Genomic DNA, 17162 nt, shown 5'->3' on the forward strand with positions numbered 1-17162 from the left:
CAAGGCATCCCATAGTCATTTGTGAAGCTAATCTCTTATCCCCCACCTGAATTAATTTTACATCAATGAGTCTGAGTAACAGAACCAAAGAAGAGCATCACTCCAAAGAATTGTAAAATTTATTGTATAAGTATTGCAGTGTTTTAGAATGTCACCACTGCTGCTATTGATTACTGTTACACAATAAGCGTTTACAACAGATTTTTGTAAATTGGCATCAGAGTACATATTTATACTAAAACAGCAAAATATAGATTAGGTACTGCATTGAATGTGCTGCCAATAGTTTACAGAAGTTTACCTTGAACAGAACTCAGGATACAGGTCTGCCTAGAGCTGAAGCAACATAATTGGAAGTTTCAGAAAATATTAATACAGTGAAATGTGATTAATAAGGCAGGCAAATGAGGACTGTAATGTTGTCCTTCTGAGCTCTATAGTACAGCAAAGTCTGAAGCGCGGTTTCTGGAAAACATGGTTTGGTTTGGTTTTTTAAAATTTTTGTATCTGAGCTGCACGTATAAAAATCTCCGAAATATACAATTCACAGGGAGTAGAAATGAATTCGGTTCTTGCCTAGCACGCTGTTTATGCTACACATCTGGATTCTGTCGATTTCAACCTTTTGTGGAAATGGTGGGCATTTGAAACAAATATGGTGATTAGTGCAATTTCAATATGTCCATCCAACATACAAAAGGGGTTTGCAGAGGAAACCCATTCATTACCTTTCCTTCCACTTAAACACAGTGATGGACATGGAAGGAAGAAGTTCACTAGGTTAGGAAAGTGTCTACCTGCCCTTGAACTCATCAAGAAGCAGTTGGATTTCACCAGTCTCTACACCCAAGGGAATGACCCAGACTGTCCTCCTTCATCAGTCACATTCACCTTCAACACCACTAGGCTTGGGTGACACCATCAGCCCTATTTGGTCTAAAAGACAAGATCCCTCCCCATTTCCACCTTTCTTAAGGCTAGTGTATCTTTCTCTAGCCAACTGTTGAATGAGGGAGGGAGGACCTACTGAGGACTGTCTGGGAATATTTGCTTTCAAAAAAAGGGGGCCCAAGATCCAAGACAGGGATGTTCCCTGACCTCTGTTGAGGGTGGGGTAGGGTGGGAAGGGGAATGCTCTATGGAGACATGCTAAAGGAAACAAGAGCTATGACACACTGTGATTTGTGGGCAAAACTATCCTGGGGGATATTATCATTTTGATTTCAAGCACCCCATGCATGACTGCCCTGCTGTTTACCAAGGCCAAGACTAAGTACCAGCAGCATTTGGATGGCATCTGTCTTTAGTTCAACTGGAAAAAAAAAAGATAGAAACGTTTCCTTTGTAATTTCACAAGCCCTGCTTCCGGACCAGAGCTTTGTCAGAAGGGCACTGGGTAGACAGATGGAGAAGGGCCTTGAAGCCAGCTTCCTGGAGTGATTCTAAAGACAGGTGCTGGCTTTTGGTCAGTGTCCTCCCTGTAGATCAGCTTGCTTTCCTGTTCACATTTTTCCCCCACTCTTTGCCCATAGGAGTGGGCCCCTCCAACCAGGCCAAGCCCAATCGGATGCTTCGGTTCAGAATAAGCAATACCTACTTCTGCCACCAACATGAAAAAGCCATCATTTTTCTTTCTTTTGATCTCATGGTAAAGAAACCACTTTGACTGCAGAATGAAGCCCCATTCCTCGAGCACACCAGCTCAAGAGGGCAATGAATCTACGTCCAGTCTTTTTGGTTGGCGTCATGTAGGCACAGCACCTGACCAATAACCCAAGAATGGGGATGACAGAAGGGTGCACCGTACAGGGCCAGGCACATGGCACAGGGGCTAGTGGGTGAAGGGGATGGTTATAAAGAAGCAGTAGCCCTTGTCATCGAGGAGAACAAATGCTAGTTCCCTTTGTAACAGGAATTTTACTTCCTTGCCCCCCCTTTGCAAGAGAGGGATACTGTTTCTTTAATAAGGCACTAGATAGACATGTCACATAAAAGGAAAGATACATTTTTTTTAAAACTTCTACAAATGCGCCCATGTACCTCTCAGAACAAATTGGATTGGTTTCTCTACGCGATTTTTTTTTTTTTTTGAGAGAAAGAGCAAATGAGAGAGGGGGGAGAGAGAAAGAGAGGGGAGGGGCAGGGAGGGAAGCAAAATTTAGGTGGGACTAAAGTTCTGGGGATTTAAGGACACCATAGAGGAATAGATTTGAATATTGTGAAGGTAAAGTATTGCCAGGCAAATGAGTCAAGTGGTGAAACTTCAAGTTTGTCTATTCGTCATCTTCTTAAAATATATGTGTGTGTGTGTGTGTGTGTGTGTATAAATATTGTTCAAATGGTCAGAACTTCAAAACTGTTCTCAAGTTTTTCAAGTAATAGAAAAAAGTTGCTTAAAAACAATAGTTATTGCCTTTTATATCTTTCATTTATGTTATTCTACTAGTTTGCAGAAATGAAACACACCTCCATGGGAATAGAACTCTTCAGCTTTAGGGTTCACCCAGATAACACTACCTCCCAGTTCAGGGAAGTTCAGTCCTCGGTTGTCAGCAGTGTGTGACCAGGTTAGAGACACCTGTCCATCTGTCAACAAGGAGCTGGGCTCCACCATTCCCACTTCCTGGTCTCTCTTCCTCTCACACTCTCTTTCCCTCTGGCGCTCTCTCGCTCTCTCTCTCTCTCTCTCTCTCTCTCTCTCTCTCTGACATACAAGTATACCTCAAGGGTATCACATCTATCTGAAATAATCAACACAATATAAAAATGTAAACAATAGCATAGTAAGACAAAAATGCGTATGTAACATAGATAAATAAACATCAAAACGATTGTTGGGGTGGAGGGTCAGGGGAGTGGGGGATGATGCTGCCTAGTGAAAACATCTCAGAAGAGGTAAAGAGTTTTGCTTCTTAAACATTGAGCAAACTTTTTATATAAAAATTTTTTAAGCCTTAAACACATCACAGAAGCCAACCTAGTTTCTTTTTATTTTTCCATCTGTGTCTTTTTTTTTTTAGTTTGTTGGTTGGTTGCTTGCTTAAGCTAGAATCCATTCACAGGGATGCAATTAGCTCCCAAACATTTCGACTTCACTAATCCTTCATGGAAGTTTTGGAATTCACCAAATCACTCTGAAGACATTTAACATAATGGCAAAGACTGTCATTGAGTCTTCAAAGAAACACTGAAACTCTCATAGGCAGACTAGCTATATTGCGAGTGACTCCCATGGACTTTTTGAAACTTCCCAACAGGGACCTTCATCAATCTGATTTGAGAAGAAAAAAAGAAGGGGAATAAAAACTAGATTCCTTCAGTAACAGAAGTTTATTCTTATCATGGAAAAAAGTATAGCTCACAATAGGTAATTTGGACTTCTGATAACTTTCTGGGTTTCCTTGGTAATTCAGAAGCATCTGAATTTTGTTTACTCCAATGATCATAACTGGCCCAGAGGAGAATTTCCGTGCTCAGTACGGAATGTAAAGAACAATAATTGTCTATCACTAAATTATGCCTTACTAGGTTGGGACATCCTAGGCCCATGCTTGGGGTCCTTGGAAAGGACCCTTTTGCCTGAAATGCAGTCTCTTCGACTGTGCTCTTCTAGAGGGGTGTTGTTTTTCAAAGTTTGGATATTCTACCCCTTCAGCTAGTTTAGATTCCGTTGAACATTTATCCCCTATGGTCTGTGGTAGATGTGACAGAGGCTGCCATAAACACAAGCACTGACATATTTATATTAAAAAATAGTGCAAAATTTCAACATTTATATAAATAACTCTAAACCCCTGCTTTGTAGGTTTTTTTACAATGTAATTAATACACACTTTTTGAGTTGGCACTCAAAAAAATTGCCATTTTTTCTTCTAGTCAGAAAACAACAAAACTTTTTTAATAGGCCTCTTCTAATACAAAAATACTCCTGCCGCCGCACATACAGTTTCTCATATTTTATATATATTTATATATATATTGCAGATCTTTAAACAAATGTTTTTGTGCAAATATGTCTTTAAAGTTAAGTGAAATCATCATAAACAAAAAAAAAGCATTCACGCACACAGCTCAACTAGAAACAAAAACACAGACTACTGTCAATTTTTTTTTCTTTTGACTTCAAGACACAGCTAACAAAGAAACATTTTTGCAAGCTTTCTTGGCTTGAGCATTCAGACCAGACATAACAAGTAAATATTTATACACAGAGAGGTGGAGACGGGTTGGTTTTGCTCTCACTTCCCCATCTCCTCCCATCCTCATCCCCACCCCCACCCCACCCCTGTTCATCTCTTGCGTTTTCTTTTAAGAAGTGCAGAGTGTTTAATTTACTTTGTGTGTGTGTGTGTGTGTGTGTGTGTGTATGTATATGTGTGTTTCCTTCTCTTAGATTTTAAAAGGGGTGTCCTTTTTGCTTCTCTTTATCCTTGTTCCATGCAATTGTGCTCTCGAGGCTAGTGATTTGTGACTGGTGCAGTCTGTTGTTCTCCAGGATGGAGGGCGTCCCATTGTTCTGCTGGTGCTGGTAAAACGTTGACCCCGGATAGTGCCCGATCACTTCGTTGTATGTCGGTGGCGGCCCTTCCATCCTCCCGTTGCTCCCGTAGCACGTGGCGCTGATGCCAGAGTTACTGCTTGGAGGGCAGGGCCCCCCATACATGGAATTGTCTATTAAGTCACTATCAAAGATGGTTCTGTTGGGTGGGGCTCGGACAGACTCACGGTTGAGTTCCATCTGCTGCTCTGGGTCCCGGAGCTGAAGAGTGCATGGGCCCTGGTAGGGGGGAGGCTCCTCTCCGTCAGAGAGGGAGATGGTGGGGGGAAGGTCGATCTCGTGCTGCAAGTAAGGGTAGGTGGGCTGAAAGCGGTTGAATCTGTCCCTCTGGAGGAAGGATGGCACCGTCAGACGGTCTGCAGAGCGTGGCGGAGCGTAGATCTGCTGCTGGGGGGGAACAGGCAGTTAGGGGGGCTGGCAGAGGCAGGTGGACCAGTTGGGGACCAAAGGAAAGAAAGGGGTATGGGGCAGGGGTCTGGGGGAGGGGCTGCTCTGTTCTTACCTCTGTGAGACCATTGCCTGACACTGTGCTTTCTGAAGGCCACAGACTTCCTTCCTAAAAAGAGGGAAACAAAGACAAAGATAAATCACTATGCATATCCATCTATCTATAGATATATATTGGTATATATATATATATACATATATGCACATATACCTATATACATGTGTATAATATTTCTACACACATTTATAATATATATCTAAGTCACAACTAATGGCGATTGGTGGTTTATTACTGCTGCTCCTCATGAGTTAGAAGTTTTGCTTTATCCCCCTGAGCTAGCTGTAAGACCTTCAAGAAATCATTTGCCTTCTCTGGGCCTTAGTTCCTTCACCTGGAAAATGAGAGGGTTGATGTGAGAAAGATCTAAGATCCCTGACAGCCCTGAAAGAAGTTCATTCATAGGTTCCCTGGACTTAGAGTTGGAATTCTGACCAAGGTTCTTTCCAGGTCTGATGGTCTAAAATCTGCTTTAAAGATCTTTCCAGTTCTTACAATCTGTCTACTGAATGATTGGTAAAGTCACTAGGAGTGGGGTATATGGGGACCTTTGGATGCCTTACAGAGTAGCTCCCTACCCTGTCCCCCACCCCCAAGTGTGCAGTGGCCCCCAGATTGCCCTCCCTCTTAGCCAGCAAAGCTAGGATGGTGAGGGCTGGGAGTTAGTGTGAGGGGAGCAGCTGCCTAATATACAGAGGAGATAGCCCCAGTGCACCCCATGGAGCGTCCAAACCACACAAACCACTCTCACTCATCACAGCCAAGCAAGGTTGAGACATTCCAAACCAGATTTCATTAGGGCCCATGGCTGCCAGAAGCAGGCCCACCCAGCCTGGCCTCTCTGGCCCAAGAGGGTGGTGTTCTTTCTTGCTGAGACCTAACATTTCTACCAATTCCCTGGGGGGACCAGCCCCCCTTCTGTTAGCTAATAAGGAACAAAATCTTAGCCAATTCTCTATTAGTTGTATGGTTTTTCTTCCCACTCTAGATTAATTAAAGCAAATTTTAAACCCCTTTTTCTGCTCCAAACGCCCATCCCTAGTCATCAGCTGGTCTTTTTACACAGAATACAAATTTATTTTAATGTCAGTCCAACTCCATTATGCTTCCTTCTCATAATACAAGGTGTCCTAAGCCAAATAGAAATGGATTTTGGATCATTTGTTATTGGGAGGAAAGAAAGAGATATTATCTGTGCCAACAATTCCTTCACCTTCCTTCACCCCTTACTCTTCTATAATACATACAATTTAAAACAGATTTTATTATTTTTTTTGTTTTTATGTCACCAAGATTTCTCCCTGTGCTCCTTCCTTTCCCCCTCCCAAGAGCCAGGTCTTATAATAAAGAATTCATAATGCATAATGCATAGAATTGAATCACTATAACCAGTTGCAAACATACTCAGCCTAGAAAGCAATATAGATGTATTGTTGTTCAGTCATGTCTGACTCTTCATGATTCTGTGGATCATACTGTTCATGGGATTTTTCTGACAAATATACTGGAGTGTTTGCCATTTCCTTCTCCAGCTCATTTTACAGATGAGGAAACTGAGGCAAACAGAGGTTATATAACTTGCCCAGGGTCTCATGGCTAAGCATCTGAAGCCAGATTTGAATGAAGATCTTCCTGACTCCAGGCCTAGACTTCTATTCATTTCACCACCCAACTGCTTCCTGATATGGATGTAGATTCCAGTAAAGAAAGGCTGTTGTGCCTCAGGGGAATTGTCAAGGGAAGAGCAGTTTGGGTGCATTGGAAAAATTACTGCTTTTAGAATCAAGATATTTAGATTCACATCCTAACTCTACTAGTTACTCCCTGGCTGACCTTTGGGCAGACACAAATATTCTAAGCCTCAATTTCTATAATTGTAAAATGGAAAGTTTGGACTAGATGATCTCTAAGGGCTTTTCCAGATGCCCAGCCTTTTGGAGGAACAGGAAAAGTCTGGGTCCTGGGAGCTAATGACTTTAGACTTTTCAAATCATTTCCAAATTTTTGAACTCATATTTTTCCCTTTATATGAACCCACCTTCAAGTTGGGCAAGGAACTTAACATAGTTTCCATTTTTGAGATAGGATAACTGAGGTCTGGAGATACATAGAATATAAATGGTTTAAATAGAATTATAACTTATGAGTGGGAGAGGCCTTCTTGCCTGAAAAATAGACCTCCCCCCACAATCTGCTCCCTAATACCTGCAACTGCTTCACCAGGTGATAAAGTCTTTGGAGATGAAACATGACATGCAAATGACCCTTGGAGAGGAAACCTAGTGATTGACATTCATAAGGCTATAAATGATGGATCTCAGTATACTTCCTAACAGATTTTCATGGAGGGAGTTAGTGCAAAAATAGTGACACAGGAGACAGTTAGACTTCAACTAATTTACAGTTGTGAGCAACTAGGTGGGGCAGCGGATAGAGACAGGCCTGGAGTTAGGAAGACTCGTCTTTCTGAGTTCAAATTTGACCTCAGACACTTATTGGTTGGGTAATGTTGGGCAAGTCCCTTAATCCTGTTTTCCTCTGTTCCTCATCTATGAAATGAGCTGGGGAAAGAAATAGCAAACCACTCCAGTATCTTTGCCAAGAAAACCTCAAATGAGATCATGAAGAGTCAGACACAACTGAAACAAATGAATAACACTTTATAATTCACAGTGCTTAAAGAAGCTACAAATTGCTTTCTGTGCACTATTTCTTTTTGGTCCACATCAACTCTATAAGGAAAGTAGGACATATATAATCATTTCCTCTATACAAATCACTAAATCAGAAATAAACAATGCTATTTCAAAGAATTAATGAATTTTTACTTGGGTAAAAATAATTGAAAAGATTCAAATGCACCTGGGGTGAAAAAAAAGTCTCCAAATAAAATTATTCTTATTTGAAACTAAAATATGTTACCTCTGATGAACATGCAAGTTCACTAAATGTGAACAGTTTTGCTTTTCAAGTGATAAGACCCTCTTCCAAATTGTAGAAACTTTTCAGGAACTATATTAATCTCATGATATTTCATTCATCTACATCATGTATACCAAATTTAACATATTTTATAGTAAGGATGATAGGGCTTGCTCTTTTTCACTGTAGTCTGGAGGCTTATGCTTAATAACATTTGATAAAACAAAACAACAGAACCAGAAGGAGGAGTGACTTGTGCAAAGTCAAGATTAACACCCTTGAGGAATAGGCTCAGAATATGGAAAAATTGACTTTGGTCATTTATGGATCCCAGGCTCTTGTTGAGGCCAAAAGACCAGGAAGCAGAGGTCTCTAGGAAACTGTTCAGAGCCAGTCCTGATGGATAGCCAGTGGCTGTCATTCCCTGCTGACCCACTAGAGGGGACTTTCAAGTCTCACAAACTAATGTGGGGCAGCCCAGGCTCTGAACTAAAGGCAGACTCCGCCGGAGAAAACTGAACCATTCGTTGTTCCTTTCCCAAAGGATACACAGAGCTTATCTATGACTCAGACCAGCATTGAGCAGCCTCTTGGCTGGGTCCAAGTATGCGTTGTATGTTACGGCCCCTGGCCAATAGGGCTCACAGATATTTGAGGTGTAAGGAGAGCAGGAAGACAAGAGGGGGATAAAGAGGAGGGGGTGTCCTTTCTTTCCACAGCATCCTGGGTGATTCCTGTGTAGACAGTCCTGAGGGGTTCCTGAAGGAGTTCCCTCCATATGGAGAGTCTTCTAAGGACCCTCTGGAAGATGGAGACAAGTCCATTCATTCCTCACCTCCCAATGGTCACCACTGGGAATGCATAATTAGTAGGAAGAGCACTGGGATTTGGAATCAGAAGCTTTGTGTGACTTTGGATTTCAGTCTGTTCTAAATAATGAATAGTTTGACTTTGTTGTCTCTAAGGTCCTTTCCAGTTCTAGATTTCATGATCCTGAGCTAACCTGAGATAAGGATTTCTCTTGTTGTTGTGGATTAGTCATTTTTCAGTTGTATCTGATTCTTCACAACCCTGTTGTAGGGTTCTCTTGACAAAGATGTAGGAATGATTTGTCATTTCCTTTTCCAGTTCATTTTACAGATGAGACGTTGGGTTAACTTGCCCAGGGTTGTGTGGCTAGGAAGTATCTGAACAGGATTTGAATTCATGAAGATAAATCATCCTGATTCCAAGCCCCATGTTCTATCCATTGGGCCACCCAGGTGCCCAAGGGATTCCTCTTAACACTGGGCAAAGTCTTCAGTATGGTATATTGGAGAGAGGAGACAGTTTTCATAATCATGTCACTTAACTTTGCTGGCACTCAGCTTCCTCATCTTTAATATGGAACTTATTATATCTTCTCTGTCTGTTTCTGTGGGACTGTGATGATCAAAAAGTGATAATGGGTGGCATTTATAATAGAAAAAAATATATTTGGAAATAATGGTCCTGGGTTTGAATCCAGGATTCTTCTTATTAGCTAAGTGACCTCAGTTTGCACATCTCTTCAGGTTTTTTCCCAGCTCAGGTAGCCTGTCTGAGGTCAAATTTGAACTCAGAAAGAGGCGTCTTCCTAACTCCAGGCCTGTCTCTATTATTGAAAATCAAGAATTTTTCCCATACTTTTTAAAAAAGGAAGTAGAGGTGATCTGAATTCCTTCAGACTCTGCCTTAGTGGTACAGTCCAGAAGACCATAAGCTCCTTTTTTTGTCTTTGTATCCATCTCCAGAGTAGATACTTAATATAAATGCTTGTTGATTTGAACTCGGTGGACATAGTCCAACTCTGTTCCTGACTTTCCTATCTGTCTGGGGAGGGATATGGAGAGGACACCACAATCCCCATAGTACAGACTTCCTATCTGGAAAGTGGGAAAAATAATTGGCTTTTGCTTCCTTTGTTGGGCCAGTTTGAGTTTACAAGGGTAAGTGATTTCAGAGATAGGCAACGATGGTGACAGCTGTGTTGGCTTAAGATTGTGCTCTCTGATTCTGGCTTCTGACTAAAAGCCTGCTATGTCAGAGGCTAGATCTGAACCTCTAGGCCCCAGATTCTCAACATCAACCAACAGGCGGGTTTGAGTTGGAGGGAGAAGTCAGCTTTTGCTCTATTGCACAGGTCTCATCAAAAACACAGTATATTCCGAGGGAACCACTGATGAAGTGGCTATCATCATTCAAGATGCATAAACATTTGGAAAAATAATTAAAGGTTGCATAAGGAGAGGAAATTAAAATAGGAATGATTTGGCTAAATTGTTTCATGAAAGCAAAACTCAGAGCCCCAGCAATAGCACTGAAGCAAACAGTGGACTTCCCTGGTAGAATATCCCCATGCTGTGCCAATCTGACTGGCCTTCTCCCGTCCTCCACATGAGCCTTGTGAATTCCCAATCTGGACTGTTGCTCAAGCCCATTAAAATGAGTACCCTCTCTCCTCCTCAGCTCTCCTGACTCTTTAGCACACTTGAAGACCTATCTCAAGTCTTACCTCCTTCTTGATGCCTTCCCCCTGTTCCCGAGCCTATACTAGTCACCCACCTACAGTGTTTATTTTCCATTTAATCTAATGTTTCTTTATACAATTCATTGTTTCCTTCTGGACATGAAGTCAGAAAGGCTGGCTCTGAACAATACTTCTGTGACTCACTAGCTGTGTGTCCTTGTGCAAATCATTTAAGCCTCTCTGGGCCTCAGTCTCCTCCTCTATAAAATGAGGGGTTTCACTAGATGGTTTCTAAGGTCCAATTTAACTTTAAAATCCTGCAATTATTTATAAGCTATTTTTTATCTTCTACTTGGAGACCTAATCCCTGGTTTAAAATAAAGCAACCAGATTTCCATTTAACATTTGTCATGTTAAGGCAGTGGTGGGGGGGGGTAGTAGTTAGAGGTCTGGGTTTGAGGTTAAGAAGATCAGGGTTTGAATCCCAACTCAAATATTTATTAGCTAAGTGACTATGACTGGACCATACCATGCCTCAGTTTCCTTGTTTGTAAAAACAAGAAACTGGACTCAATGGCCTCTAAGGCCCCTTCTAGCTCTAAATCTATGATTTTGTGAACCTGACCATGTAATAAAAGAATAAGTATAAAGAGCCTTCAAGGAGCTCTCAGTCTAACTGACAAAATAAGATATATACACACAGGAAACAAAAGTGAACCATATAGAAAAACTTATATTTAGGAGTTCAAAGTCCCCTGTGCTCTCTAACGGGAGAGTCAACAAGCAAACAAATAAAAACAAATAAACTGGAGACAGGAAAAATTGGACCCAATTAAGAGAGGGAAGGCAATAGAAGATGATTCTGGCAGTGCATGCAAGACTACTTGGAGAAGGACTGGCTGAAAGCAGGGTGCCTAGGCAGAAGGTTTGCTGAGCACTAGGGGAGTAGAAACAGTAAGTAATACCCCAAGAAAGGAGGTGAGGTGATGAAAATCAGGAGGTAGCTGGGAACAGTGATAAGGAAGAGAGAAAACTTGAAGGGAAACTAACAGGAGGACCTGGAGACTGCCTGGATATGGAGGAAAAAAGGTAATTGTAGGTGAAGCTGGAAATGTGAGGGACAGGCAATATGATATAACTGAAAGAAGACGGACTTTAGTCTCAGAAAATCTTAGTTCAACTGCCATCCAACATTCTTGCCCCAGGAAAGTCCTTTTAACCTTGGTAGACTTTGGTTTCCTCATCTACAAACTGTGGGGGCTGAATTTGAAGGTCTCTGATGTGGCAGTGAATGGCAGGAAAGATGATGAATTCAGTTTGGTGCTCCTGCAGTTTCGGGACAAGGCAGGACATCCAAGCAGAGACGTCTGCTAAGGAGGAGGAGGTAGAGGACTGAAGTCTGGGTGGAATGGAAGAACTGGAGAGAGGGATTTGGTCACTGGAGTTCATTAGGAGACAGGACAGTAACAGGGTAGGCTCCTCCACGGCCAGATAAGGAAGCCTTGATTATAGAATGGACTTCATTACCATCCTGGGAGGTCACCAGGGTGTCTGAGGGCTTAAGTTGGACGATTTGCTGTACTTTTGGTAAGTGACCCCCTCCTGGGAAGATGCACCCTCCTTCCCTGCCCTCCTTCCAGAGATGTCTGATTTAATGAGGCTTTGTGTTTACACAATGGTGGCCTCCCTCAGGGGCCAGGGGTTGGCATAGCTTTGGCAGGAACTTTGGTCAAGGGACTCCTAAACTAACTTATTATAATAATAATGATCATGAAGGAGGGAAAGTAGAAACCACAGGAGAAGAATGCCCCTCATGGCCTAGACATAGAATCATAAAGGGTGCTGGAAGGGGAGCCTCAGAAATCATAATAAAACCCAGACATTTTGCAGAAAAGGAAATTGAGACCCAGAAGGAAGAAATGATTCACTCAAGGTCATTCCTAGCTAGACAATAACCCAGTCAAAATTAAACCCAGGTTCTCTGGCTCCTGATTTATTGTTCCTTGTTTTTTTTTCTTTGGAAAAAATATATTTTCCTTTTTATTATAAGCTAAAAGTCATCAATAAAACATTTAAATCCACAGAGAATAACAATAAGAGGATTACAAGTGAAACAGTGAACTGTTTAAACAGTTTGTTTTTCAAAGTGCATATTAAATTTAACAAGGTACTTAACAAAATTGCCCTGGTTGTGTCTCTGACTAAACTTACTGTTTCCTTCTGTGTATTTTTAAAAAATGTTTTATGGATGCTTTTCTCTTCCTTGCTTTGTATTTCTATCACTACCTTCTAATGCTTTTCCTACCCCACCAATTTGCTTCCGGCTTGCTTCCTTATCTTCCCACTTCTGAACTCTGCCAAGTTAAGGGGAGGAGAAACTTTGGGTTTCTCTTCTGGTGGCAGACAGGAGCCAGACTGAGTTTCTGCAAGTCTTCCTTCCACATGTGGTAAACCCTGGCTAGATCATTTGCTCTATCCGTGTCTCATTTTCTTTTTTTTCTATCAGGTAAATTAAATGGGAAAAATAGTATGAAAATGAACAGGGTTATTATTATTATTTGGCTCTCTAATGGACAGTGGGCCTTCCCTTTCTTTCTGCACCCCCCCCCACTAGAACGAGGTAAGGCATAACATAAAAGAAAATGAGTTTCATATTGGTTGGAATACTTAACTAAGTATGCCAGCTACACCTTTTCCGAAGAATCACCACTTTGGTTAAGACAAAATAATAGCTACCCCAAACCAGGGGACTTCAAAACCAAATATGACATTTCCTTGGTGGCATAAAAAGCTGATTCTGAATTCCAGAAGAATGACAGGGCCAGAGATTTCAAAGTGTCTTTTGCTCTTCAGACTCGATGTTAATTACTCCCAGTTTCAATGAGGGCACCTTCTTCCCTGCCAGTCTTTGCCCGGCCCCTCGGTGCTGACGTAGCAGCCTTCAGGGTCTGGGCGGCTGGAGGTGCCCCAACCTGCCAGGAGGAAAGCTTGTTTGCGCAGTGCCCTATGCCAAATGAACCTTATACCCGTTGCCACCAAGTCCTCTCCTGTCTGAGGCCCCAGCTTATATGGACCTCTCTGGGAAGGGGACTACACAGAAGAATTCAGTTTAAAAACTTGTGAGGTTGCTCAACCTAAGAAAGATAATATGAAGCCTGCTCTTTCCTCCACAACTCTTGAATGATCTGTGTGTATGTGTGCATATATGTATATGTGTGGGCATATGTGTGAGAGGGTGTCTGTGAGTATGTGTGTGTATTGTTTGTGTATTGGGGAGGGAAAGAACAGAGGCTAAAGTTCTGCCTTACTATACCCTAAACAACAGAATCAAGGCTGTGTCTCATCTTAATTTTGATCTTCCCTTGTCCTCAGTACAGGGCTTTATATCACAGTTTTGTTAAATAATAATAACTCATAATTATATGATGCCTTAAGGTTTACAAAATGCTTTCCAGACAGACTTGAGAAGAGAGTATTACGAGCATTATTACCTCCATTTTACAAATAAAGAACCTGAGGTTGAGTGATATTAAACACTTTGCCTAGGGTCACACAGGGAGGAAAAAGAGAATCTCTCCTGAGTCCAAGACCACATCCCTTCTTCCACAAACCAGGCTGCCAATCCTTGACAGTCCGATTGAATGACCTGTTGTCAATTTTGGCAATCCCAGGTGGGCTTCTGTATGATTAGGGACTGAACATCAGCTCTGACAATGACATGGTTCCTGCCCTGAGGCCCAAGGCCCTTCTCAATTCTCCTCTGTAATTTCAATTAGACACATTATACGGCGGCACTTCCTGCCTTAAATTATTAAATTATAGAACCCAGAGACTTAAAGAGGGAAAAAGATCTAGAAATTAGTCAGGTCACACCCTCTTTTCTTTCCAGACTCCATACTCCCCACCAAGTGCCAACAGGTAGGTGGGGCAAAGGATAAAGGGCAAGAGATAAAACAATGATGAGTTTGCTTTTGAAAGACGCTGAGGGCATCCCATTCTGCCCTGGAGGGAGTGCTTTCTGAAGATGTTGAGGATATCCCATCCTACCTGTAGAAGGTAGATTTATAGGTGTGAAGTGATCCTTTCAGCCCTACTGAGGACACATGGGGGGGTGGAGAGGGGTAAATAATAAAGAACAGAGACAGCATAAGAATACTCTATGAGACTCCCTAATATCTGGACATCCCACCATTCCTCTTGCTGTGCTCTATGTTATCCCACTGGATCCATCCTATGGGGTGAGTAGATTATTTCACAAGGCCCACAGAGTGAAAGTGATTTTGCCCCCAAAGTCTGCAGCTGAGGGTTAGGGAAGAGATAAAGCAATTGCTTACCGAAGAGAGGTTCTCTTCTCTTCTCCGCCCTTGGCTGTGCCGGTGGATGAAGGAGCGGGCAGAGAGCTTATAGTGATTCAACAGGCACGTAATCACCACCACCATCACCATCATAACCACCACAATGATGATTATCTGCACGAACTCCAATTCCGCTGTCAAGAAAAAAAAAACAAACAGGGGCTGAGACCTCAGGGGCACAAAAGATGGCTTGCAACGCAGTGGAAAACATGTTGGAGTGGGGAGGGGAGGGCCTGGGTTAGGATCCTGTAAAATGAAGAAATTTAACCTAAATGACTATAAAGGTAGCTTTTGGGGGAAAGAGGAGATAGGTATTGGATGTTACTTTTCTTTACAACCTCTGATAACACGGGTAATCAATAAATGTTTTCTGACATACTCTTTGTTTCATTAAAGAATAAGAAAACTATTCAACAAACTGATATTGTGCCAGTAAAAACAACAATAATAACATAGAGTGGACTTGACAAAGGGCTGACTTTTGAGTCAAGAGATCCTGGGTTTAGTACCCATCTCTACACAAGTTATTTTGTGTGACTTTGGACAAGAATCATTACCCTTCTATGACTCAGTTTCCTTATATAAAAAGATGGCTTCTGGAATCTTTTTTCCCTGACACACTAAGCAATTTATTGATTTTTTTCTTTTAAAAAAATGGACAGTTTTTAACATCAGAAAATTCTACTTTCCAGTACACATATTTACCTTGTGACAAATTAGAATACATTTATCTAGAGTTGGAGGAGACATCAAAACCGAATTCAACCTCCTCTTTTTTTATAAATAAGGAAACTTAATCCCACAAATGTGAAGTGATTTACTCAAGTTACACAGGTGGTAACTGAGGTCGGATTTGAACTCAGGTCCTATGATTCCAAAACTCCATTACTTTTCCTTTTTAGCATGCTGTTTCAAGTCTTTAATATACTTGGACACTCACCATACAAGTTACAACAGTTTACAACTTCAGGGATGGGTATGGGGTACAATCTTCAAACTTGGGCTAGGGCACAAAAATATCTTTTTCTCACTCTGGTTAAGGAATTTATTCAAGTTGTCAAATGGATATAAAGTGGTAAACTAAAACTTGAACTTGGGTCTAATGACTCCCAGCACACTGGGCTACATTGCAATAGACTATCTCTCCAAGGAGATACTGGATTCCTTGTAGGCTGATACTTTTTGTCTTATGCTTTTTTGTGTGTTCTCCCCATCATCACCACAACCACCACCACCACACCCAATACTTAGCCTCAGAATAATTGCTCAGAAAATACTTTTGGGATGAAATGAGTAAATGAATCTGTTTGGGATGGTTCAGGTGTCTGGAGGTGGAGGCATGGACTAAGCTGGTTGACCTTCTAAGGTCATTTCCTCTTCAGGGATTCCATCCTTTCATGAATAATATCAGAGTAGTAGTGGCATTTTTAACTTTTGCAATTAGAATGGTAAAGAATGGAGACTGTTGGCCTCATAGATACATGGGTATAAGTATGTTCATATTTATATTTTTGTGGGGTTTTTTCCCTTAAGACCCAGGACCCTTTAAAAAAGGAAAGAGGGATGAGTCAGCACCATTTTAAATGAACCCAGCTGGGTGGGTGGGGTGAAGAGTTACTAGGGAACCGGCAGTGATTCAAATGGGAGAAGAGAAGACATTTCCTGGCTGGTACCTGCCTTAATCAAAAGATCCAGAGGAAAGGAAGGAGCCTTTGAGGGAATAGAGTTTATACCCTTTACTGAAATGATGGGATCTGGGAGGAGAGAGAAAATGAGACTGTTTGGATATCATCTAACTAGAGGAAAAAATGGGGTGATCTCATAGGCAAATGACTTTTCTCTGAACAAACTGGTAAAACTGTTCTTCAGAATGCCCCAAGTAGTACCCTTTCTATGAAGCCTTTCAACCCTGCCCTCAGGAACCCCTCATTTATCATCTGTCCAGTAAGAATGGAGGCTCCCCAAGAGCAGGAACCCTAATGTACTGTTCCAGCCACATCTGGAATATGGTGCCCATTCCCAAGTTTGATGTGTTAGAAGGAGGCTGATAAGGATGAGTATATGCAGAGGAAGGTAATCAGGTTGATGGGCCCCTCCTAACCATGTCAGTAAATGCTATAAGAAGGTCAGATGAAGTAAATAAATTTATTTAGTCCAGTGGACAAAAGCTCATCATCATAATACACTAGTACTTTAAGTTTTGCAAAGTACTGTTTATATGTTAAATCGTTTAGTCCTTAAAATGACCCTGAGAAGAAGATGCTTTTGTTATCTTCATTTTAAAAATGTGAGAACATAAATTCTTTAAAAAAAAAGACAGAAGTTAAATGATTT

At 41.5% G+C, this 17162-nt stretch overlaps 1 protein-coding gene across 3 annotated transcripts in view; it reads right to left on the reverse strand.

Annotated features, from left to right (window-relative positions):
- Positions 1-1307: 1307 nt before the first annotated feature.
- The window catches only part of PMEPA1 (prostate transmembrane protein, androgen induced 1), an 85228-nt gene continuing 69373 nt past the window's right edge, over positions 1308-17162 (reverse strand). For 2 of the 3 annotated variants that reach the window (XM_074210331.1, XM_074210333.1), the window contains exons 2-4: positions 14808-14962; positions 5061-5114; positions 1308-4945 (exon numbers count right to left, since the gene is read on the reverse strand). In XM_074210331.1, the coding sequence (XP_074066432.1) occupies positions 4397-4945; positions 5061-5114; positions 14808-14962 (758 nt within the window). In that variant the 3' untranslated portion in view covers positions 1308-4396. The remainder of the gene's footprint in view (positions 4946-5060; positions 5115-14807; positions 14963-17162) is intronic. The other variant, XM_074210332.1, reaches the window with a different exon arrangement.

This window comes from Macrotis lagotis, chromosome 1 (assembly GCF_037893015.1).
Source record: "Macrotis lagotis isolate mMagLag1 chromosome 1, bilby.v1.9.chrom.fasta, whole genome shotgun sequence".
NCBI classification, from domain to species: Eukaryota; Metazoa; Chordata; class Mammalia; order Peramelemorphia; family Peramelidae; genus Macrotis; species Macrotis lagotis.